This window comes from Monopterus albus, unplaced genomic scaffold (assembly GCF_001952655.1).
Source record: "Monopterus albus unplaced genomic scaffold, M_albus_1.0 scaffold4.1, whole genome shotgun sequence".
NCBI lineage: Eukaryota > Metazoa > Chordata > Actinopteri > Synbranchiformes > Synbranchidae > Monopterus > Monopterus albus.
The window spans coordinates 635,355-658,845 of NW_018127884.1; the positions used below are offsets into that span (position 1 = coordinate 635,355).

Genomic DNA, 23,491 nt, shown 5'->3' on the forward strand with positions numbered 1-23,491 from the left:
TGTGAGAGGTAGACAAGAAAAATATAGCTGCACAGTCGGCTTCACTGAACAGTTATTCCTAAGAAGCTGACTGGAGTTGAGTGTGCACTTAGCTATGCAGTTGTATTTCTCTCATTTCTTCATCACTGCCACAGAATAAACGGCACCTCTTTTAATCTTATGGCCATTTTACCAAATCTTAGTCATCACAACATTCATGCAGCTCACAGAAAGCCACAGAACTGTTACTGGTGAAGCTGCACATCTATTAGTAAAAGATAAAATAAAATCCTAACATTGACTATATCTGTTTCTCATTCACAAGAGGATAGATTTTTATGTTCATATTCCAAAGGGTCTCTTTAAAATTATAACATGGCCTTGAGCTAACTCTTACAACTGCAGTTGGACATCAGAGAGAATCTTTGTTTTGTACTGCTGATTGAGGAAACAGTACTTTTTTAAAATAAACTTGCTGTGTGCTGAGAATAAATGGAGACAAACAACTAGACGGTTAGTTATGTTACTAGTTGTTACCAAGACATTTTTATATTTATACATTTGGTGTGACAGTCTTGACAGTCTTTCTTCCAGTGGTAACCTTGGGAGAGTGAAGAGTTTAGGATAAGTGAATGTTTTGTCATTGTCAGCTGTAGTTAATGAATATATTTGAACAAACAGATAATTGCTAATATCTAATGAACACTAGGAATGTTCAGAACATTCACTCTGCAACCATTTGTTTCTGATATGCTCCAGCCTTATAAGTGCTTAGTTATTTGCACAAGGCAAAGATCTTAATTTAATGAAATAGTTTCTTTAGATGAAATATGTATCATAACACAATAATCAATAAGTTAACATTATTGAGATCAGCTTATTTAGGCAAAATGATTTCCCCTTTCTTGTTTTTCAGGCATAGAGAGGTTTACAACGAGCTAAATTCCCCTTGTGGTTTCAGCACTGTTACTGTATTTCATGGTCTGTGAAATTGATTTGTTTCACTTCACATCACATCCAGTTGAATGTGCAAAGTACAAGTCTAACCTACCTTTGCTTAAACACAGATTGAACCAAATTTGTCATGAGTTTGAAAAAGGAAAATGTCCTGCCGCATGAGGATAATGATGATGGAGCTTTTCAGATGTGCAGACAAGTGATTACAAATTTAGAGAGATACTCAGTGTTTCTTTTTGTAAACTTGGCTGAGTACAATGCCTTTGGTTATTGCATTTATATTTGTTTTGTCTCCCAGAAAGGGGCTTTGACACAGTTAACTGTACCAGTGTTCAGCATTGTAGTTTTGTCACCTGCTCAAACAATCAGCAGTGATGTGAACTGACAGCTGGAGCAACTCCACTTTGTCCCATTTCTTTTATATTTTTTCCCCTAACCTTTCTTTGTTCCTCCCATTCTGCCTCTCGCTCCTTCCCCCTGACTCCCTCCTATTCTTGTTCTCTCCCTTTCTCCTCCTCTTCCTCTATTCCCAGACTCTCGTGTCCCAAGGGCAGACGTTCCCAGCTGAGCAAAAGAAGCAGCAGCAGGGGCCAAATGAGTCTCCCAAGAGGACTTCTCTGTCTTCAACACCATTGCCACCTGCTCCACCTCCTCCACCCCAGAAGAATCACTCCAACCTCTTCCTCTCGAGTGCCCTGCTGGGGCTCCCTGAACCCCACCACCCCAATGGAGTCATCCAAAGCACCACTCAGGACACACCTTTGGCCCTCATCACCAAACCTCGCAAAGAGCTTGGCTCTCAAGGCAAGTCCCCACAGTGCGACTCTGATACTGGGTTGATGCCTGTCAATCTGAGCACAGGGGCGAGCAGGACCCCAGCAACTGCCCAAACTGGGCCTCTGCCACAGCCCCCCACTACCTCACCCCATGCCACAGGCCATGAATCCAGAAAGAACAAAACCTCCAAGGGTAAGGGGCAGACACCAGGGCTGGGACAGGGACAAGCAGACCCTTTATCTGCCTGGAAGGGCTTCTCTCAGAACCATTTGGTACAGTCTTTAGTAGATTTGTTTCGTGGAGGAGAGTCTGGCATTGGGATTCCGGGAGTTAGTATTCCTGGAGTTGGAATTCCTGGAGTAGGGATCCCTGGGACATGTAACCCCACAGCTGGTCTCCCTGCTAACAAGGAATCCGATGACTCGGGAGATGATGATGATGATGAGGATGATGACCTTGAGGAAGAGGAGGATGAAGAGGATTCAGATGATAGTCTGTCAGGTTTGTACCTTTGATGTAACCATTCAGTCTATAACGATGATAGTCTGTCAGGTTTGTACCTTTTGATGTAATTTTCACAATAATGAGCTGATCAAAAATTTGGTCTGCAAATTACTGACAATTACTTTGCTGATTATTTTCTCAACTGAAAAAATAAACCATTCAGTCTATAAAATGTGAAAAATAGCCATCACAGTTTCAAAGTTGATGTTACTGAATGGCTTGATATGTCCAGCAAGATAGTCCAAGGCCCCAACATTTTCCTTTTCACTGTCACATAAGAAAAAGAAAGTCACCAAATCTTCACAACTAAGAGACTGTAACTATCCAATGTTGTGTGTTTTGCTTAAAAAATAACTTAAAAGATCAAAACAATTGTTCATCTTTCTGTAGATTGACTGCCTGACCAGTTGTTTCCCCTCAAAATAACACAAGGCTCTAACAACTCATTTAAGTCATTGTCATGAGCCATTTAAGAAATCCACTTGAAATCCCATAGATACAGCCTTACAAAAAAATCGTTCATTTAATTGCCAACTGATTTTATTCCTTAATTTCAGATGATCGGTTCCTTATTCCTGTTTTCCCATTTCAGAATCTGACAGTAACTCTGACAGTGACATCTCTGGGAAGAAAGGGAAGGAGATAAAACTGCTGCCGTCTGGATCATCTAAGAAGGAGATGACTCCCCGCAGGCTAACCAAAGGCCCAGAACTATTGAAGACCTCAACCAATCACATCACTACCAGCTGCTCCCCTCTTAACCTACAGGTCATCAAGACTCCTGCCATTGTCACCAGCTCCAGTGCCTTGGCCTATCAAAGCTCTCCGGGCTCGTCCTCCTACAGCCTAGCCTCTCCATTAGGTAACATGCTCAAAATTGTGTCTGAAGAAAGTGCAGAGTGAGGTGTGAAAGACGGTTTTAATAGGATTTCATACTGGTAAGAGCCAAAGTTATAGTATACTCCCATCATCCTCAGATGATTGTGCAGAGGGAGTGTTGTTTTTGGGGAGAGAGGAAGAAGGCAGTTGGTTGTCATGGCCCAACCGGAGCTCTGAGGTCCTGTAGGGGCATGCCTAAGAGCCCTGACAACTTGTTTGGCACAGCAACAAGGTTCATTTCCGCCTCTTTTCAATGCAGAGAGATTATCCAGATCACAGAAAATAGGGCATGTGTGTAGCTTGCCAGGAATTTTCATAGCAGACATTCCAGTCCTTCGCCTATTACAGGTCATTTCTTTTTCTCTTAGTCTTCTCTTAAATGGACACTGTTTATCAGACAATACCTTGTGATGTAAATTTGCTCTTATGTTCATATCTATTGGCTTTTGCATTATAGATTTAATGTGGCTGCCCAGAGAAATGCTTGTATAATTATTACATTATGTGGTTACATGATGCTGTTAAAAATGGTTTCAAAAGGCCAGTGCACACTGCCATGCATGGTTGTTGGTAACTTCAGGGATTTTGACTGCCGCCACTATATGTGAGAGGTTGTGCGGTCAAATTGATGGTTAAACTCTGTCTCTCCACAGGCTTAGGGAAGAGGAAGAGGGTGATGGATGAGAAGGAGCTGATGATACCTCTGGAGCTGGGGTATGTACAAGAGGCTGTAAAGAAAGCTCTTATAAAGTGGTCCATTTCAGAGTGTGATGGTGTTTTTGTCACTTTCATGATCACATACACACATGGTCACAAATGTATGTTACACACTGTTTTCTAACCGTGCCGTATTTTTCATTCTTAAAAACCCAGGTGGCGGAGAGAAACAAGAATTAAATCAGTGGCTGGGCGGCCGCAGGGCGAGGTATCCTACTATGCCCCCTGCGGCAAGAAGCTAAGGCAGTACCCAGATGTGATGAAGGTACCATGGCCTCACATTGCTGTAGTTCAGTGTACATCCATAGATACAGAAGCAAATGTTTTGACGCCTACAGATGAGCAGCTGAGTTTTTAACAAAGATCACAGTGGGAACCATTGTTTATGGAAGGATGCTTTTTGTAATAACTGCGACACTGCTCATTCATGTTGCTCAAACAAATGCTTGGGTATCATGGTTTGTTGTGTATTATCTATGCTATCGTTACTGCTGCGCTACACCCCCACCCCCACCCTGTTCTCTATGACCCTAATAGTGAGAGATTATGTTCTTAGATTCACGTCTTGTTCCACTTCACCTCTCCTTCCCCCTCAAAAATGAATAATGGTTAGTGTTGGGATGCACAGCTTTGGCCCCATTTGTAGAGTATATTGTAGCATGTAGTCTTTTTTTTTTTTTTGATTCATCAAAAACTCAACCACACTGATAGTCAAAATTGGCTTTCAGTGTAGTAATAGTGGAAACAAAAATGTCTACTAGTAACACTCACTCACTGCTAGTCTGTCAGGCAGTGAAAACCCTAGCAATGCCATAGATAAATAAGAAAGGGCCTGAATTGTGCACCCCAAGATCAGAACTGTTTTTTTCTCCTGAGAGCTGTTGCTCTTTTTTTGTCCCCTGGCTTTTATAATGATTAGTAACACTGCACAGAAGCACACTGTAACTGTAGACTCCCTCCAGTCTAGTGCTTCCCAGTTGCTTTTCAATGTCGCTAATTTCGCATTTTTTTCCCTGCCTAAACCAACGCCATTATTATTTTCTCTTCTGTAGTATCTATCCAGAAATGGAATAAGTGGCATCACGCGTGATAATTTTAGCTTCAGTGCAAAGATAAGGGTTGGTGACTTCTATGAAGCCAGAGAAGGACCCCAGGTGACTGCCTTTCATCTCTCTCTTTCTCTCCCTAATCCCTGTTCATCTTTTCATCTAGCGGCAGGCTAAGCTTCATGCAGGCAGCAGTCACTGTCAGGGCATGGACAGGAATCAACCAAACCCTCAGTAGTCCTAGTTCATAGACCTCTCACTGTGCATGGAGAAATGTAATAATCAGCTGACATTACTTCCACAGGTGACCAGTGATATATGCCATGTTCTGTGTCTGCTGTACAAAGAGATAAAATAGAAAATGCGTGTGTGTATTACTGGAGACAGAATAGGGAAAATACTTAAAAATAGATACATACATTGCTGAGGGGCCAGAGAAATAGATTTCATAAATCCTAAAATAGAGCGATCAGTAAATGAGTAGTTCTTATTTAATCTACTGTCAGACAGTTTTTACAGTGTATTATAGAAAATATAATTATGTATCATTTAAAAAGTGACAAATATCTGTGTTGACTGCAGCCAGATCAGAGTCTAGCTACCTAATAACAGAATTATTCCTTAATTACAAGAAATGTCAACAAGTAATTTGCTGTTGCATCTCTCCCCATTCCTCCCAATCTCTCAATCTCTGTTTTCTCTCTCTCTGCTCTCTAGGGTTTACAGTGGAACCTGCTGAAGGAAGAAGAGGTCATTCCTCGTATTTTGGCAATGGAAGGTCGGAGAGGTCGTCCACCCAATTCAGAGCGTCAGTTAGTGGGCGACTGTGCCAAAGGTACCCGGCGGAGGAAGGGACGACCCCCTAACGTGGGTGATCCGCTTGTACCTGAGGGCCCCAGTCCCAATGAAGTTAAACTTCTGCGCAAACTAGAAGCTCAAGGTTAGAAGAAATGAGCCCTGAAATATGTTTGTCATAACTATTCATCAAGCAGCCATTATTCAGGTAGCTGAGGCCAAAGAAGAAATTACAGTTAAAAAAAAAAATTAAGTATGTGGACATGTTCGTTTATTTCTGTCATGCTTGTTTGTTAGAGCCACCTACAGAACGTCACGTGTAGTAATATAAATACTTCCTCGGAGGACTCTGAATATTTGTTATGCTTTGATGTTACTATACCTTTGTGCAAAAACAACTCCAGATGCTCTTATTACAAAGTAGAAGCACCTGAATCCTCTGGTAGTCAGTTCTACAAACACAAAAATACTTTAATTGTGTATATGTCTCTACATTTGTGGCAGCAAAATATGTTCTTAGGGTCTTAATTGATTTTGAGTATCTGCCCCTAATTTTAACATTCTATGAAGGGTAAAGCGTGATCTCTCTGTGTCAGGTTGCAGTAGCAATTACAGTACAGTGGGCATTCCTCTGACATTTCTCAATGACAGCACCTTTCTTCCCACTCTGTGCAGAAATAGCCCGACAGGCTGCCCAGATGAAACTGATGAGAAAACTGGAAAAACAGGCACTGGCACGTGCAGCTAAAGAAGCTCGGAAACAACAAGGTAAACTTTTTGTGTTTCTTTTCTGTATTGTTAATAAGACCACGGGGCTGGAAGAATGTTGTCAGCAGCTATTTGATTGGTTTGAGTTGCTTCAGACCACTTTCATATAAATGTGTCTAGTATAAAGTCCAATAGGACCTCTGGGAGCACTCGTGTTGCATATACAGCCTTTTGTTTGAGTGTATGTTCATATTTATTTTCATCACTTTAAAGCACTGGCTTTAATCTTCTTTCTGCTGTAATCTGCATTACCGCTGTGGTGCTGGCTTTTTTTTTTTATCCTGTACATGACTTTGAAGTTAAAAAATTTAATCAGAATCTCAAGTCTGTTTGCTTAGCCCTCATCCAGACTCTGAACTAGAGCCAGCATGTTATATGTTTCAAAACACAAATAATTTTAACCAGAGAAGACAATTTTTTTCACATTGACAAATTTAACATTATTTTTATTGAGTTCTTGTTGGAAGAACAGAACTAAGGAAAGAAATGGTAATGTGAACAGCAATTATTTGTAAGAATTAGTACAATAAAATATAATATAAAAATAATGATAAAATAATACTAATAATGGAAATTAAAGTAGGAAGTAAACACAGTTAGTAAAAATAGTAATAATGAGTAAAAGACCAAGATGAAAACAGAAGTATAAATAAAACGGATGCGCTTACAGAATAAATTTAAGATTAGATTTGTTTCAAAGAAATACTATGAATGGTGACATATGAAGTTCCATATTTAGCTTTATTTTTTTTAAATCTAGGTCTAAGGAGGAAGTTTCCAACCTCTGTTTTGCATCTTTTTTAGTCATTATTAATCAGTCGTCAATATTAAAGAGAATAATCCTCTCTGTTGTTTAATAGTAGATGACAGATTCTATGAATAATTTTAAAATGACATGTTTGGCCTCTCTGCAGCGCCATCTCATTGTGAAAAGATAACATGAAACATTTGTGGATGTCTGTAAAATACTTGCATACATTTTTTCCCAACTTTTCCAGCTGTTGAAATGCCCTCAATATGTATATTGGCTCAGATCCAGTGCATATATACATTTACAGTGGTGACCTAAATGCTGTCTGCCTATATCCAAGCTGTCCTCTCTGTTTAAGTTTGTAGAACCACTGTTCAACTCACTGTTCTGTCTTTATGGAGTTTATTAACGTCCTCCAGGTGTAAGAGTCAAGTTTAAGGTCTGCTCACAGAGTGATACCTGCTGCAGCTATGGCAGTAGCTGACTCGCTTGCTAAAACTAAACGCTGTGATACAAGCTTTCGATATTAATGATGACCAATGTTCTCTTTGTGTTTTGATTGTTACTTTATGCGAATAGCTGATTAAACTCCTATTTCTACTGTCAGAAGTTAGAAATACTCACAGGGTGTCTTCTTGGTCTCCATGTTTGTAATAATGTCTATCATACACTTTAATTAGTGTGACCATGTGTCTTATAATTGTGTTGTTTATGATTGTGACTGAGCCATTTTAGTTGCGATCTACTGTAGTTCTCTGAATTTTATGGTCTCTTGGGTAAAATACATCCTCATCCTCTTAGTGAGACCTCTTGAGTAAATAAAGCTTAACAGCTGTACTCTCACATATGAATACAGTTGGTAGCCCAGCTTTGTCGGTTAATTTCTGAAGATACTAATAAAACACTGACTTGAATCTTGTAGCTATCATGGCAGCAGAGGAGAGAAGGAAGCAGAAAGAGCAGATCAAGATTCTCAAGCAGCAGGTGGGTCTTATTTACGTGTGTGCTGACAAATCTTTTTCTTTCCTTTCTCCTTATCTAAGTGTCCTGTCACACGTACTGCAGGAAACGCTGAATGGTTATTTTGTGAGGCTTTAAAGCTTGCTTTTCGATTACCATCATTACTTCAAGTACTGAACTTAGTGTTGTCTTTTTGCCAAACTCAACTGGAATAGAGTGGTTGGAAATTGATTTTATCTAAGGGTGTTTTCCAATGTCTGAAATATTAAAGTGATTGTTTTGTTTTGTTTTGTTTTGTTTCTTTTTCAGGAAAAGATCAAGCGCATTCAGCAGATTCGGATGGAAAAGGAACTCAGGGCGCAGCAAATTCTGGAGGTACAGAATCTGATCCAATAGCACCTCTGATTAAGCAGAACATTCCTGGATAGCTACAGCCCCCTCAGTCTATAGTGTTTTAATCTTCCTAAAGCTCATTACTGAACAGCAGCATGCATTGGAGGGAGCTGCGTCTTCTTAGGCATAATTCCACATGGAACTAATGCTAAATTGGTCTTGGTTGACGGCTGTTGAATATTAAAATGGTTGTTACTGCCTCTTCAGACTTTATTTAAATTGGACAGAAAAGTCTTTTTTTTTTTCATCAGACAACAGTAACAGTTTAGCATAAGTGGGTCGAGGGAGGGAAAAAGTGCTGTTTTCCACACACAAACACACATGCAGAGATGCATACACATCCACATACACGTATGCTGGTGCACACAATTATACTGTAGCAGCTTCAAAGTGTTTTAGCAGGACTAAATCAATTTTGAGTTGACACGGTTGGCAAGCCACTCTTAACGGAAGGCTTCAGCATTTTCACAATTACGTGTTAAAGAGATACATTATTCATTCGCTGTTTTACAAATTTGACTTGCATTCGGGGGCATAAAATCTTTGCTCACACCAGAAAACTGCAAACAATCAGTTAAAGTGCAGCAAAGCTCGCATCCAAGACTGATTGATATATGTCTCTCTCTGATTCTTGACCTTAATTTTTATTCATAGGCTAAACGGAAAAAGAAGGAAGAAGCCGCCAATGCCAAAATACTGGAGGCTGAAAAACGGATAAAGGTGTGTTTACAGTGAAACCCTCGAAACAGATGTATTATTATGTTTAGTAGAATAGTCATATACATTCCGTGTGTGGCATGGAACGTTTTTTGAGTTGAAATGTTTCATACTCTATGTACCATGATGTGGGCCTTTCTTCCACTGGCAATACAATTACAGCAGGCCTTTTGAAATGGGCTGAAATTCCATCAGTCTGTAGTGATTTTCATGATATTGGCACTATGGAAACATATTGATTTTTCCGTCATCTTCTCTTTCTTGCCTTCAAGGAGAAAGAGTTGAGGAGACAGCAGGCGGAGATTCTCAAACACCAGGTAGACATTCATTCCTGAACATCATAGTCACTGCTGAATAAAGCATTTACCTCAAACTTATGAAAGAATTAGGAGTTGTGTATGCATGTGTATGTGTTTATGCGTGAGTGTATACTGTATAAATGTGGTTAATTAGAAAACATCTGTTCAGCACAAGCCTTCAGTATTTCACTTTATTAAACCCCATGCTTATTGGTGTTGGATATTACTTCTGTTCCATAATCTTTTGCCAACTCTTTCTGCCAGGAGTTGGAGAGGCATAGACTAGATATGGTATGGGTATGTTTATTTTTGTACATCTAACACCTGCATCGTGTAACTGGTTGTGTTATGGTTGTCATAGCAATGCATTAAATGTAGCACTGGCTGCTGTCATAATACATTCTTCTGCATGGCTTTCCAGCAAAACCAACAAAAAAAAAAAAAGAAAGTGAGTCAGTTTGCTGCCTCCATCTGCTTGTCCTGAGGGACAACTGACCCTGTCACGGTGGCCAGGCGGCTTCTGTCCCGCTTCCCCCATCCTACCCCGTTTACTCAGAATGCATTCCAAAGGCCGCTAGCCAATCCACACTCACTGTCTGAAAGTGCACTCGAGGAGTTTCCATCCATCACATACATTGTCTAACTGTTGTATTGGAGTAGCCTGTGTTACCCATGAGTGCTTGACAATTTCGGCCCAGACATTGAGCTTGTGTCTGCTCGTCCGTGCATCTGTTCTGCAGTCCACAGAGTGCTGGACTTTAACCTGCCCCATCCCAGCCTCGCTGTCATTCACTGTTCCTGTACTCCGCACAAAGAATGAAAATAGCTACTGAGAATCATTTTTGTCTTTATGGTGGAGACACTTCCAGGCAGATTGTCCCCCAAGTTCGGTGAGGGCACAGCACAACATTTCCTTGAAAATAGACCTGATAGACTGTAGGACAACAATATGATCTATTCCACCATCGGGACAAATGCGGTTCTGTGTAGCATTTTATTTTTGGCCAGGCTGTCCTGCTTGTAGCCCTTCTCACTCATACACAGTCACAGCTGAATCTAAAGTTCTGCCTATTTGTTTCACAGTGGACTCTGAACCGATCGTTGCATCAGCCCCTTGTACCTTCACTCAGAGTACACTGGACAGGGGCAAATTGAGATACATGAAATAATTCTGGTATTTAAGGTTGTCACATGCAATTGTATTATATTTGATTTAATATAGTTTGTTATCATAATAACCTTTAACATATTCAGTGTTTGATGAATTAGAAGGCTGGAAAAAGCTGAATGCCACAGGCTTCACATCCTTTTTGATGTTGCCCTTTTTGAAGCTTTTCATTTGTAGATAAATGAAGCAGTAAGAACATAGAAATATTATAGCAAAGAGCTTGGCATCCAGCCTGGTTTGTTTATCACAATGACAAAACAATCCTCACAAACAGCCCATTTCCATCACTATGTGCTGGAAATGTCCTTGGCAAGCCCTAATAGTGGCAATTGTGTCTTTCTGGTGGATCACAGTGACAGTCTGATACGATGGAAGAGAAAACGAGATCAGATAAAATGATAGTCAGTCACTGGTGATTCCTGTGCCCTTTTGGACTAGACTGTGTGTCATGCACCAAAGAACAACATAGATGTCTCGCCCGCCTGCAGTCATATACTAATGCTTAATCTGCCAAAACCAATGAAACTGAACTACTCTGTTTGTAGCTACTCTTTACCATCTATTCCTCTTTGACATCCCCTCCACAAGTATTATTAGAATGAAAAATAAGCATTGACTCAAGTAGGTTTTTTTATCATAATGCCAATATGGCAAATCAGAGGACTTCTGGCAACCAGCGTTTTGTTGCTTTTGTTGTGTCAGCTTTAGTTTAGCGGCGCCGTCACAGATTCAAGCTGCTTCTCCTTTTGAGCCTGTCATCACATCTACTCTGTAACGCATCTATGTGTTGCTTTTTGGTCGTCATTGTACTACTGTACTTTTCACTTATGCTTCTACCATACATGTGAAAGTGTACACATGTGAAGCATCATTTTGTGTTCATTCAAGTATGGTGCCTCTATTATGCATCACAAGTTTACATTACACACTAAATTTAGTCGACCTTGAATAGTGTGTGTACAAGGTGTGCTTGTTAATGTACCTTTGTTTTTTGCCACTCTAGGAGAGGGAGAGGAGGAGGCAACATGTAATGCTGATGAAGGCTGTTGAGGCTCGCAAGAAAGCAGAGGTAGCCCATATGCTCACAAATAAATGCAGAAAGACACACATAGTCCATTCCATTAAAAGAGCCTACCTCATTATTTCCTGGATGGATTCCTCCTTTCTATCCTTTTTGTGCGCTCTCCATTCATATTTTTTCTACACACTTACCAAGTCAAAAGATTCTGGCCCTCTAGCACTTTTCCTTTGAATGCACAGCAGCATTAGGCTGAATTCTAATACTGCTCAGCAAAGTCAAGTAAACCTTTTTGTCTGTTTTCTCACATGCACACACACACATACACACACACGTATACATACACACAAATGCACTAGAGCACTTTCCCTAATGTTCCCTTGAATTTTGGACTCTAGGAGCGTGAACGCTTGCGGCAGGAGAAAAGGGATGAGAAGCGCCTGAACAAAGAGCGTAAACTGGAGCAACGGAGGCTGGAGCTGGAGATAGCAAGGGAACTGAAGAAGCCAAATGAAGACATGTGTCTGTCTGATCATAAGGTAGTTTAGACAGCAGCTCTTCTAGCCAGTGCTGTGGGTCTAAAATTGATCAATAATAATAATGATCATGTACATTTTTATTCATATATACAGTAGATTGTCATTGTGGCACAGTTACAAAATCACTCTCAGATTATTTTCACTATTGTTATTAGTATTATTACTATAAAATAGTTAAACACTTCCTTTATGGTCAGTAGTACTTACAATAAGGTCACATGGTAGTGAGTGATTGTGTGGAAATGGGCGCCCCCAAGTGGTTAAAGAAGAGCACTGGCTAATGTAGAAAATAAACAGTCATTACTAAATTGGAAAGCGCCATCTTGATAACAATCAACAGATGTGTGTGGTCATAACTGTCTGTAGTTGAAATTGGATTTAATGTATTTATCTCACAGTAACACTTATCTGTAGTTGAAATTGAATTTAATGTATTTATCTCACAGTAACACTTACAGCAATAACAAAAACAGCCAACAATCATAACTTTACCCACTTTCCTTTGTCTAGCCTCTGCCTGAGTTCTCCCGGATTCCTGGACTCATCCTACCAGGACGTGCCGTATCGGACTGCCTGATGCTGATGCAGTTTCTGCGAGGCTTCGGGAAGGTTCTGGGGCTTGATTTGAATGTGGACGTGCCCACCCTGGGCATGCTGCAGGAGGGCTTGCTCAATGTCGGGGACAACATGGGTCGCGTCCAAGACCTTCTGGTCAAACTGCTTTCTCTGGCAGTCTGTGATCCTGGTTTACCACCCGGACAAAAGGTGAGTTAGTTCACAGCTCATTTAGTCATGCATTGAATTTGTACATAATTGAATCTAAATTACACCTGAAAGGGAAATATGACGTGATTATTGCTCTATCTGGTAGTTTTAGTTAGTAGTGACTTTTTAGGGCACTTCATTGGTTATGTTATAGTGTTTTACGTGACAAACATATCATATCAGTCCTATAGTGATTTTTTTTTCTTTGCTTAATTAAAAGTTTAGAGATATTAGCACTAAGATTATTACCAAAGTATTAAATATAAAAGTATTCATTTCCTTTCAGATTAAACCGATAACTAGTACTTTAGCTGTTACATTGTAAGTACTTTAGTACTTCATTATTGTCTCCTCCTCTATCAGACAAAAACCATGCTGGGGGACCACCTAACCAACGTTGGCATCAACAGGGATAATGTGTCTGAGGTGCTACAGATGTACATGGGAGCCCATTGTGCTAATACAGAGCTGGCTCCTCTGGCCCTCAGTCTGAAGACCAAGGCCTTCCAGGCCCACACACCTGCCCAGAAGGCCTCAATTCTGGGCTTCTTGGCTAATGAACTGGCCTGCAGCAAAGCTGTTATCAGGTAAGTGAAGCAATTAAACTGAATTGTGGGGCTGCCCGATTGAGCTCTGTTGGCCCCTTGACTTTTGCATAACTGACTTATTGTTGGACAATTATAAAGTGTCCTCAATACTTGCTCCATCTCTGAAGTCACATAATTAAAAAGAAAATTAAAAATCCAACACTTCTGTTCAACAACCACACATTAAAAAAACATTGTACTGTATTAACACTGTTCATTAAACTTAACATTATTCACTATCCATTAATGGTATTTTTTATTGATGCAATGGAAAATATATAATAAATCTGCAGTAGGGAGCAGAAATTTGTCTATTTGACTGTAAAAAAAAAAATGCATGTGTTACTGTTTTCTCTGGGATACCATCGCATTAAGGTTTTTATTTTGCCAGCCTCCCTGAGCTTTTATCTTTTGTTATTTCTTTCTGTGAATACCAAAGACTTGGTAGGCACAGCTGTAATTGACAGGACTGCATTATCTCTTGCAGCGAGATTGACAAGAGCTTGGATCAGATGGCAAACATGAGGAAAGACAAGATCATTATGGAGGGAAAACTGAAGAAGTAAGTTTTCTAAACCCCTAAAAAATGCTGTAATTCTCTCTACAGTATCATGTTGAACCCGTGTGTTTTTATGCAGGTTGAGGGCAATTTATGCCAAACGTACTGGAAAGAGGGAGGCCAGTGTGGGTGTGGAAGAAAACCAGTTTGTTGGGACTCCATCCTGTGCCACCAAACGTACGCGGAAACTGGGTGCAGACAGTGACGATGATGAAGACGATGATGACGACAGTGATGACCAAGCGGAGGAGGAGGAAGAGGAGGAGGAAGACGATATGAAGAAGGTCAAAAAAGTGGAGACATATGATGAGGTAGAAATGATAGATCCAGCTATAGAGTTGGAAGGTTGCTCCCAGACATTTACTGTAGTTGTCTTGTCCTCACAGGATGATGTTGACCAAGCCACCAGCATTGAGGAGCTGGAGAAGCAGATAGAGAAATTAGCCAAGGTATGTTCTTTAAAATGTTTATTGCTGTGGCAATGTTAATGCCATCAAAGTACATTTATGAGGAATTAGATAGTGATGGCGTAGTTGGTTGGCACAGATAATATGTGATTAAAACCAGACAGTGAAATAAAATGTCCGTTTTGGTCCAGCAAAAAGGAAGGGATAAGCCACAGCAATGCGGAGTGTTATTGCTGTTTTTTACAGTCATGTGAAAAAATTAGGACACCCTTTGAAAGCATGTGTATTTTGTAACATGTTTTAATATATGGTTATTTAATCTCAATTTTAACAATACAGAGAGATTAAAGTAATACAACTAAACAAGTAAAACTGAAGAAAAGTCTTTTGAAGATCTTCTGTAAATGTAATTCTACAAAAATGCCTATTCCAACTGAGGAAAAAGTTAGCACACCCTCACATGTATGCCCTCTTAAAATGGCTCAAATCACACACAGGTATATCACACCAGGTGCACATAATTAGTAGATCGTTACTCAGCATTTTGAATGAGGCTTGCCCCATCTAAACCTCAAACATTTAGTTTGGTGTGCTCCTGACTGTTGAAGTGAGAGTGAGCACCATGGTGAGAGCAAAAGAGCTGTACAGCATCTCAATGGGATTCAGGTCTGGACTTTGACTCGGCCATTCCAGGACTCTCCATTTCTTCATTTTCAGCCAGTCTTTGGTTGATTTACTAGTATGTTTTGGGTCATTGTCATGTTGGCAGTTGTTTTGAAAGCCCTCCATTTGTAGACTATCTTCCGGACAGTGGAATGGCTGATTTCAAAATCTTTTGAGACCTTTTTTAGATCCCTTACCAGACTCATAGGCTGCTACAATGTTTTTTCTGAAGGCCTCTGACAGCTCTTTTGCTCTCACCATGGTGCTCACTCTCACTTCAACAGTCAGGAGCACACCAAACTAAATGTCTGAGGTTTAGATAGGGCAAGCCTCATTCAAAATGCTGAGTAACAATCTACTAATTATGTGCACCTGGTGTGATTATACCTGTGTGTGATTTGAGCCATTTTAAGAGGGCACACATGTGAGGGTGTGCTATCTTTTTCCTCAGTTAGAATAGGCATTTTTGTAGAATTACATTTACAGAAGATCTTGAAAAGACTTTTCTTCAGTTTTACTTGTTTAGTTGTATTACTTTAATCTCTCTGTATTGTTAAAAAATTGAGATTAAATAACCATATATTAAAACATGTTACAAAATACACATGCTTTCAAAGGGTGTCCTAATTTTTTCACATGACTGTATATCCCATCATAACTGCACATCATCACAAGATTTTGTAAAACATTTGATCATAAAAAAGCATATTTTCTTAACATAGCTACAATCTTTACATACTTTAATATACAGCGTTTATTAAAAACAGCCATGTGATTGGTATATTTTATGTATGTCAGCATAGGAGTATATGCTAATGAAGGCAGTAATTAGGGTAGTAAATTACATCTTTAGCATAAAAATGTAACGTTTAACGTGTTACAGTGATTACAAAAGGACATCAGCTATCAGAATTATATTGTTTTTTTTACTGAAGATCTATTATGAAACAGCGTCCGGAAATAACAGATTATGGTTTGTACCATTGCAGCAACATCATCAGACCAGAAGAAAGCTGTTTGAGATATCCCATTCTCTGCGCTCCATGATGTATGGCCAGGACCGCTACCGTCGCCGGTACTGGGTACTTCCCCACTGTGGAGGGGTCTTCATTGAAGCCATGGAGAGTGGTGAAGGTAGTTAAAGCACAGTACACACTATATTTGATGCATTCTTATATTAAGATGCTTCATGCAGGCTCAAAAAGTGGAAAATGAAAATTATAGTAAAAGATTTGATGTTGCAGGAAGAGGAAGAAAAAATGTTTTCATGTTCAGGTGTTTCTGGTGATGTGAAGTATGTAGGTAATATTTTAGTTTATCTCAAGTGTCTAGGACTCATTTAAGATTTCATCTGTAAATTATAATAATCTATCAAGCATAGAAAAATATCACAGAATAATCAGCGCTTTCAGAGTTTTCAGCTATATCAACTAATACTGTCATTCCCCTGCAGCTCCAGAGGAACTAGAGGAGGAGCGACAGAGAAGGAGAAGAGCAGCAGAGGAGGTCAAGGTCAAAGAAGAACCTCAGGAGATGGAGTTGCAGAAGGAGAAACCCGCCAACCTTGATGGGCAGAGCGTTCGAACACAAGGCTTGGAGCAACACCAAGTGGAGGAGCATGAGGGGAAGAAAAACTCCCCCACACTCTTCTACCAGCAGCCAGGCTGTATATCCAAACTGTGCACACTCCGGGATGTCAACAAGGACATTGGCAAAGAAACTGTGAAAGCAGAGGATAAGGAGATTCCCCATGTGAGACAAAACGTCAGCCCCATGGGAACTCCTAATTCCACAACTGTAGTAAAATCCTCCTCCCCCATTCGCAATACCTCTGATTTGGCGGTAGCAGCGACCTCCTCCATGGTGACCACTAATGACACTGCAAACATTTCTCCCCCAGCCTCAGCCTCTTTATCTGTCCCAGCCCCACGTGAAAGCCCAGGAAACACTCCACCAACGTCATCTCCTGCGCCATCTCCACAACTCTCTTTCCAAGCCAGCGATCAGCTGCTCAGGGTCCTGACAGAGAGGAGTGGACACTGGTTCAGTCTGCTCCCTCGCAACCCCTGTGATCTCGCTTCCCTCACCACAACACCACCAGGAGCACCTCGCATGTCTCCTCAGGCGTCCTCCACCCCAGCCAGGCCCAGATCGCCACCTCCATCCCCTGCTCTGCCTCTCACCCCTTCTGCTGCCTCAGCCTCTGCCAGCCCCCACCACCCAACCGGCCTCCTCAGCTACCCGCTCTCAGCCCTGCAGGTGAAACTGCTGGCTGGAACAGAAACAGCTGTTACATCACTTGAGCTCTGACACTGTTTTGTCCTCTCTACCTCCACCTACCTCATCTTTCTGTTTTTTCTTTTCTTCCCAGGTGAAGTCAGGTGGTTCTTTGCTAGGGATTTCTTTCGGAAACTGGCCCAGTAGTATAATAAGTCCTAGCATGCCTGTGTGCAGCAGCCCCAGCCCCATGCTCGGTCACTCTCTGGAGGGCAACACAGCAGCAAGTATCTCCAGTAAAAGTGAATCACCTTTACCTCGCATTGAGAAAATCTCATTCATGCCCTCTCCTAACCTGGAAATGCCCAAATCTCTTGACCACCCCACACCCCGGCCCATCTCCGAGGGTGAGTGACTAAAAACACTGAGAGAAGTTAAAGCAGATACCATGATCTTTTTTTTTTTTATTTTAAAGAATTGCCTGCCTGAAAAGATTTCACTTGCTTGAATAATCCAAGATAATTGGATTAGGGAATGTTCTGCTCCACTGTACACAATTTCATTTGGTTATAGCATAGCTGAATGAGGCACCTTTCTACAGTGATGTATGTTCAGTGTCTTCTAGTTTACATGCCTGTTTCTGCTGATTGTCTCAGAGATGCTGACAGGGTGGTGGCGAGTGTCTGACATAGAAGAGCTGAGGGCTTTAGTCAATGCTCTACATAGCCGAGGCATCAGAGAGAAGTGCCTCCAGAGGCAGATGCAGAAATATGTGGAGATCATCCCCCAGGTCTGCACCAAACACAAAGACGGTAGGTGTCTCAGTAATTCTGTCTGAGGACATAATCTCTGCATATTGCTTGGATTCATGAACAAGACTGTGGGAAAGTAGGTTATGTTTATAATAATAAATACAGATATGGTGAACTGCATTTCAAACTTAGAAGCTTAGTCCCTGATGATCCCTGACTGTGCAGTTTATGTCTAACAATAACTTCAATATCTGTGCATGAAGGGCTACATTGCTCTTATGTTTACCTGTGTCTCTAAGCATGATTGTGTGTGTATTCATTGTTGACTGATGTCCGTCATGTGGTCCATTTAGTGGCCATGATTGAGCTGTGTGAGCTGGAGGAGAGCCAGGTCAGTGTAGAGTCGGTGAGAGGCTGGTGTGTCGAGGAGCAGGCAATGGAGATGGACATCGCTGTGCTGCAGCAGGTTGAGGAACTAGAGAGGAAGGTCACTGCAGCCAGCCTGCAGGTCAAGGTGAAACACTAATACAAGAACACAAATAATGCCCTGCACATTTAGTGTGGAGTGTTGTGATCAGAGGTCATAAGACTGAAAAACTGCTATGTTCTCACAGGGCTGGACATACCCAGACCCTCAGTCTGAGCGGGAGGACCTGGTGTATTACGAGCACAAACCCCCCACCACCAAACCGACAGCAGCATCAGCAAACGCAGGAGACAAGGACTCCAAAGACTCCAAGGAGCATCCAGATGAGCGGGGGGAGAAGGGCGGGGTGACGCGTCACCCGGACAACCCGCTGGACATAGCAGTGACACGTCTGGCTGATCTGGAGCGCAACATTGAGAGAAGGTACCTGAGGAGCCCCTTAGGTACCACCATTCAGATCAGGCTGGATAATGTGGGTACGGTCACTGTCCCTGCCCCCGCCCCATCCACTAGTGCTGACAGGGAAGGGTAGGTCATTTCTCCAAACAGAGTTCCCCACTCTCCCGCTGAGACCCTTTCCTCTCTCTCTCTGTGTGCTTTATGTTTCCCATATTACTCAAAAAGTGAGGGTCTTTGCTGCTGTCATGACAGGTTTTTGTGGTGGCTTGTTATGTTTTTGTTGGGTCACTTTGGTCTTGTGTGGTTTTTTTTAGGTGGGTGGAGGAACTCCACTCAGTTTCATTTCATGTACAGGCATTGTTTATTTGCATTGTTTGTTTTGTTTTCCTCTACAGTCATCTGCATGGTGCTGTGCATTAGTAACCTGGGTTATGGGCATACTTATGGCCTCCACTATACAGTATACACTTACACAGGTTCTACTCCTTCACTCTTTTTGCATGAACTTCCCTATAACATGACAAAATTGGTGTGTACCTCTCCCCAGCATCCTACACCCCCAAAATCCTCATGCCTGTCTCTGCACAGCTGGAGCTCTTTATGGTCTGGTGTCTTTTTGGTGGCTGGTTAAACTGATAGCGGTTTTCTGCTTTGTGTGTGTAAATATGCCCACATATTCATCTATATGTGTGCATTTTTGTTTCTCTTTAACTTCCCATCATTCTGCATCATCTTCTCCTAGTGGTGAGGAAGAGGTGGCCCATGGCATGAAGGTGTGGCGGAAGGCCCTGAGTGAAGTGCGTAGCGCTGCCCAGTTGGCCATGTGTATCCAACAGTTGCAGAAGTCAATTGCCTGGGAGAGGTCCATTATGAAAGTGGTGAGCAGCAGATACAAAAACAAAACACCATATTTCTGTCCCTTTAACTGCATTCTGGACATGCTTGTTTTAATGGATACACTTGTTTTGTAGTATTGTCAGATGTGCAAAAAAGGGGATAATGAGGACCTCCTCTTGCTGTGTGACGGCTGTGACAAAGGCTGCCACACTTACTGTCACAAACCCAAGTTCACCACTATTCCAGAGGGAGACTGGTACTGCCCCGCCTGCATATCAAAGGTATGGGAACCTTCTGTAGTGCATCTGCCATCAGTGGATCACTAGAGAGAATAAAGTCAATCCTGTCTCTTGTGTTTGTTTATGTTTTCCTTTTGATTCACACCATCCTTTTAGCATTTTATGAAAATATCCACACCATATAAGGCCTTTTCCAGTGTTCTTTTAAAGCCAGTACAGATATTTTTGTATTAAAACTGCCAAAAGATCATATTTGTGCCAGTATTGACTTAAAACCCAACTGTTTTCATGTTCAGGAATTTTTTCTTTTAATTATTTTTGTGGCATGTTAAACCATGATTTGCAAGTGTACAGTAGACAGAAGAGAGTAAAGAAGAATCAAAGAAATCTCCAAATTCTGCAGGCTTTTTACATTCTTGAATTTTTCTCTCAACATCTGTTGTCTGCAGCATGGATTTGGCACCTGTCCCACTGTGTGATAGTAAAGCTCTCCTTTCATATTAGTACTCAGAGAATCTGGAAAACAGCAGTTTGTATTGCAAGCTTTGCATGTTTTTATTTAGATGTGGTCAAGGAAGAAACTAAATAGCACTGGTGGTGTAATAACTGATATTATAAAGAGGCCAGTACTTGTATGATAAATTGGTCTAAGTGGACACACTACACTATTCATTGTAATTGCACCAGGCCTGAGAGAATGCATTGCTTACTCTGTGCAGGCTAGTGGTCCAACCCCCAAAAGCAAAAAGCCTCCAAGCAAACCAGTAGCATCCAGTGGAGGGGGTGGTGGTAAGAAAGGTGGAGAGGCAAAGAAAAATGGGAAGCAGGCAGGTAATGGAGAAGTTTCGGAGGACGACTCAGCCAGCGCTAGCAGCACACCTAAGAAAGGAGCAAAAGACACCAGCAGGAAGAGGAAAACAGAAGAGAACTCACCTGTTCTGCCAGCAGTGAATCAGGAGAGTCCTGTGAATGTGAAGCGAGCCAAGACGGCTCGAGACAACAACAGGGACCTGGGATTATGCAGGTATGTGGCTTGCTCATACTTGTCTTTCTGCCGAATTCTTCATTTATTTATCAACTACTTCTAAACAGCTGTTCTGTGGTAGGCTAGAGCTTACACATGCCTTATTAATTATAGGACTGTCTCTATAGATTGCAGGGGGCTGATGTGATTTTACTTTACTGTAAATATGCTTATGTGGTTAAACCCTGAAATTTAACTCCCTCTTGTGATGTTGTCTCTCTCACTATTTTTTCAAAGCAGTCACATTTTAAGTCACGCTTATTTTTTGGATTTATTTTCGGTTGGTAGTAGTTCGTAAAAACACAGCCATTGCTTTAAAACAAAAACAAACTACACATTTAATAACTGATTTTTTTAGGCCACTTGGGGGCAGCAGAAACAAACAAAGCAACTTTTACAGTAAGACACCGTTTAAGTTGACATGGTGAGCTTATTAGCAAACAGTGGTCTATTTACATGTCCAGGAGACACGTAGACACCAACTCCTGGGAGAAATCTCTGGCTCTGTAGCTTCTACATGCTCCACCATGTTCACCAGTTGTCTGTCTGCTGTCTGTAGTGTTCAGTGGGTTTTTAGAGCTTTTTTGCTGGAAACAGCTGCTCATGCTACAGCTCAAAACATGAACCAAAACAGTAAAATTGTTTGCTATAAAATCAAAACAGCTACCTGAAAGACACTACTAAATGGCGATAATGTAATTATCTGAGGTTCAGGAGTGGAACCTGGCCCAAACTATGCCCCTTTCAGTCTCATATTTAAACTCACTAAACCATCACACTTCCACTTTTTGTTACCCACCTAAGTCCCTCCCCTGACTTTTTTTAAAATTCTAAATCTCTTTTCACTATTCTCCTATTCCTGTTAAGGGTCTGCCAGTGCCTGAGAGCAGTGTACACTCCTAACGCCTTCTACAAAACAAAGTACATAAGCGCTCCATCTCCTTCCACCACTTAGTGGGGGCAGGTCCCTGCTGGTGAATTCTTTGTAGAGCTTAAGGGAACTGCAGAGTCAGTTCTGTGTGCATTTGATCCATTGTTAATATAAAAGTATTGATTATAACTGCTTTAAATACAGTGAGAAGAAATGGTAATCTTCCTAGTGAAAGAGAGCTTCTCTGTCTTATATCCAAGAGTTTTTCCCTAACAAATAAAATTCTTGGTTTAACCGTGTGTGTGTACTTGTGTGTGTTCAACAGGGTACTCCTTGCTGAGTTGGAGCGGCATCAGGATGCATGGCCTTTTCTCACACCCGTCAACCTGAAATCAGTCCCTGGCTACAAGAAGGTCATCAAGAAACCAATGGACTTCTCTACCATACGTGAGAAGCTTGTGAGCAGCCAGTGAGTTCCCATCAATTCGCTTGTTCTTTCTCTGCTGAGAGCCTTTGGGGTCGTTGCACAGAATATAAAGAATATAACATCAGAGTAGTGTTTTTCAGGAACTGTGTGTGATGTATCAGTTCTGCTTAAGTTGTTCATTCTCACCTAAAGATTTTTCTTTTATTTCAGGTATCAAAACCTGGAGACTTTCATCATTGATGTCAACTTGGTCTTTGATAACTGCGAAAAATTCAATGAAGACAATTCAGACATTGGTCGAGCTGGTCATAACATGAGGAGGTTCTTTGAGAAGCGCTGGACTGAGCTTCTGAAACAAACAAACTAAAAGTCTGTTCAGATTCTCCCCATAAATTCACACAACTTCTCATATTGGAACACCAGGTTTTACTTAGATGTGTATTCCCTGATGGAGAATGTGGCTTTGCAGGATGGAAGAAGTCGTCAAAGGAACCCATGGTGTGCTTAGGAGAGACTGTCAGCTTAAAAAAAAAAAAAAAAGTCATTACATGAGGTGCGCTGGATTTATTACAACAGGGATAAAAGCCCCAAAGAGTCCCAGAGAAATGGGGTGTTGTAGTGCAATACCATTCCCTGTCTCAGAACACTGCACTGAATGAATCCTCAACTGTCACTGATATGTCTGTGCTAGAATACTTTCCACTACTTGTAAATAGTCTTTTGTTATTTAATCGTATTATAGTGAATGTATTTAATTTTGTAATAATTATTTATGAATCAAGGTCCACTTCATTTTCTATGAAAAGGAAGAATCAGCTGAACTGCTTTGAATTAAAAAAGGAATGTGTCTTTGTGTTATAAATTTTCTCCCAAATATCAAACAAAGCCAAGAAAAAAAAAAAAGAAACTGTTTACACTGTTCAGTGCTTTGGGGCATCAGAGGACTGTATTCATTTGTTCAAACTGTAAAACTGCATTTATTTACAGGAACCGCAGAGGAACAGTTAGACAATGGTGATTCATGTGTATATACTGTTTATTAATGTCAAT

At 41.1% G+C, this 23,491-nt stretch overlaps 1 protein-coding gene across 8 annotated transcripts in view; it reads left to right on the plus strand.

The window, feature by feature from the left end:
• The window catches only part of baz2ba (bromodomain adjacent to zinc finger domain, 2Ba), a 64,909-nt gene extending 41,898 nt beyond the window's left edge, over nt 1–23,011 (plus strand). For 3 of the 8 annotated variants that reach the window (XM_020607587.1, XM_020607577.1, XM_020607596.1), the window contains 30 exons: nt 1,470–2,214; nt 2,810–3,079; nt 3,750–3,810; nt 3,970–4,078; nt 4,866–4,967; nt 5,577–5,799; nt 6,330–6,422; nt 8,096–8,157; nt 8,443–8,508; nt 9,181–9,246; nt 9,516–9,560; nt 9,807–9,833; nt 11,714–11,779; nt 12,127–12,267; nt 12,778–13,032; nt 13,396–13,619; nt 14,107–14,181; nt 14,258–14,489; nt 14,565–14,627; nt 16,238–16,382; nt 16,702–17,507; nt 17,620–17,872; nt 18,122–18,277; nt 18,571–18,731; nt 18,832–19,172; nt 19,786–19,921; nt 20,015–20,161; nt 20,839–21,143; nt 22,340–22,483; nt 22,652–23,011. In XM_020607587.1, the coding sequence (XP_020463243.1) occupies nt 1,470–2,214; nt 2,810–3,079; nt 3,750–3,810; nt 3,970–4,078; nt 4,866–4,967; nt 5,577–5,799; nt 6,330–6,422; nt 8,096–8,157; nt 8,443–8,508; nt 9,181–9,246; nt 9,516–9,560; nt 9,807–9,833; nt 11,714–11,779; nt 12,127–12,267; nt 12,778–13,032; nt 13,396–13,619; nt 14,107–14,181; nt 14,258–14,489; nt 14,565–14,627; nt 16,238–16,382; nt 16,702–17,507; nt 17,620–17,872; nt 18,122–18,277; nt 18,571–18,731; nt 18,832–19,172; nt 19,786–19,921; nt 20,015–20,161; nt 20,839–21,143; nt 22,340–22,483; nt 22,652–22,808 (5,676 nt within the window). In that variant the 3' untranslated portion in view covers nt 22,809–23,011. The remainder of the gene's footprint in view (nt 1–1,469; nt 2,215–2,809; nt 3,080–3,749; nt 3,811–3,969; nt 4,079–4,865; nt 4,968–5,576; nt 5,800–6,329; nt 6,423–8,095; nt 8,158–8,442; nt 8,509–9,180; nt 9,247–9,515; nt 9,561–9,806; nt 9,834–11,713; nt 11,780–12,126; nt 12,268–12,777; nt 13,033–13,395; nt 13,620–14,106; nt 14,182–14,257; nt 14,490–14,564; nt 14,628–16,237; nt 16,383–16,701; nt 17,508–17,619; nt 17,873–18,121; nt 18,278–18,570; nt 18,732–18,831; nt 19,173–19,785; nt 19,922–20,014; nt 20,162–20,838; nt 21,144–22,339; nt 22,484–22,651) is intronic. The other 5 variants (XM_020607631.1, XM_020607611.1, XM_020607604.1 and 2 more) reach the window with 5 other exon arrangements.
• Nucleotides 23,012–23,491: the final 480 nt, after the last annotated feature.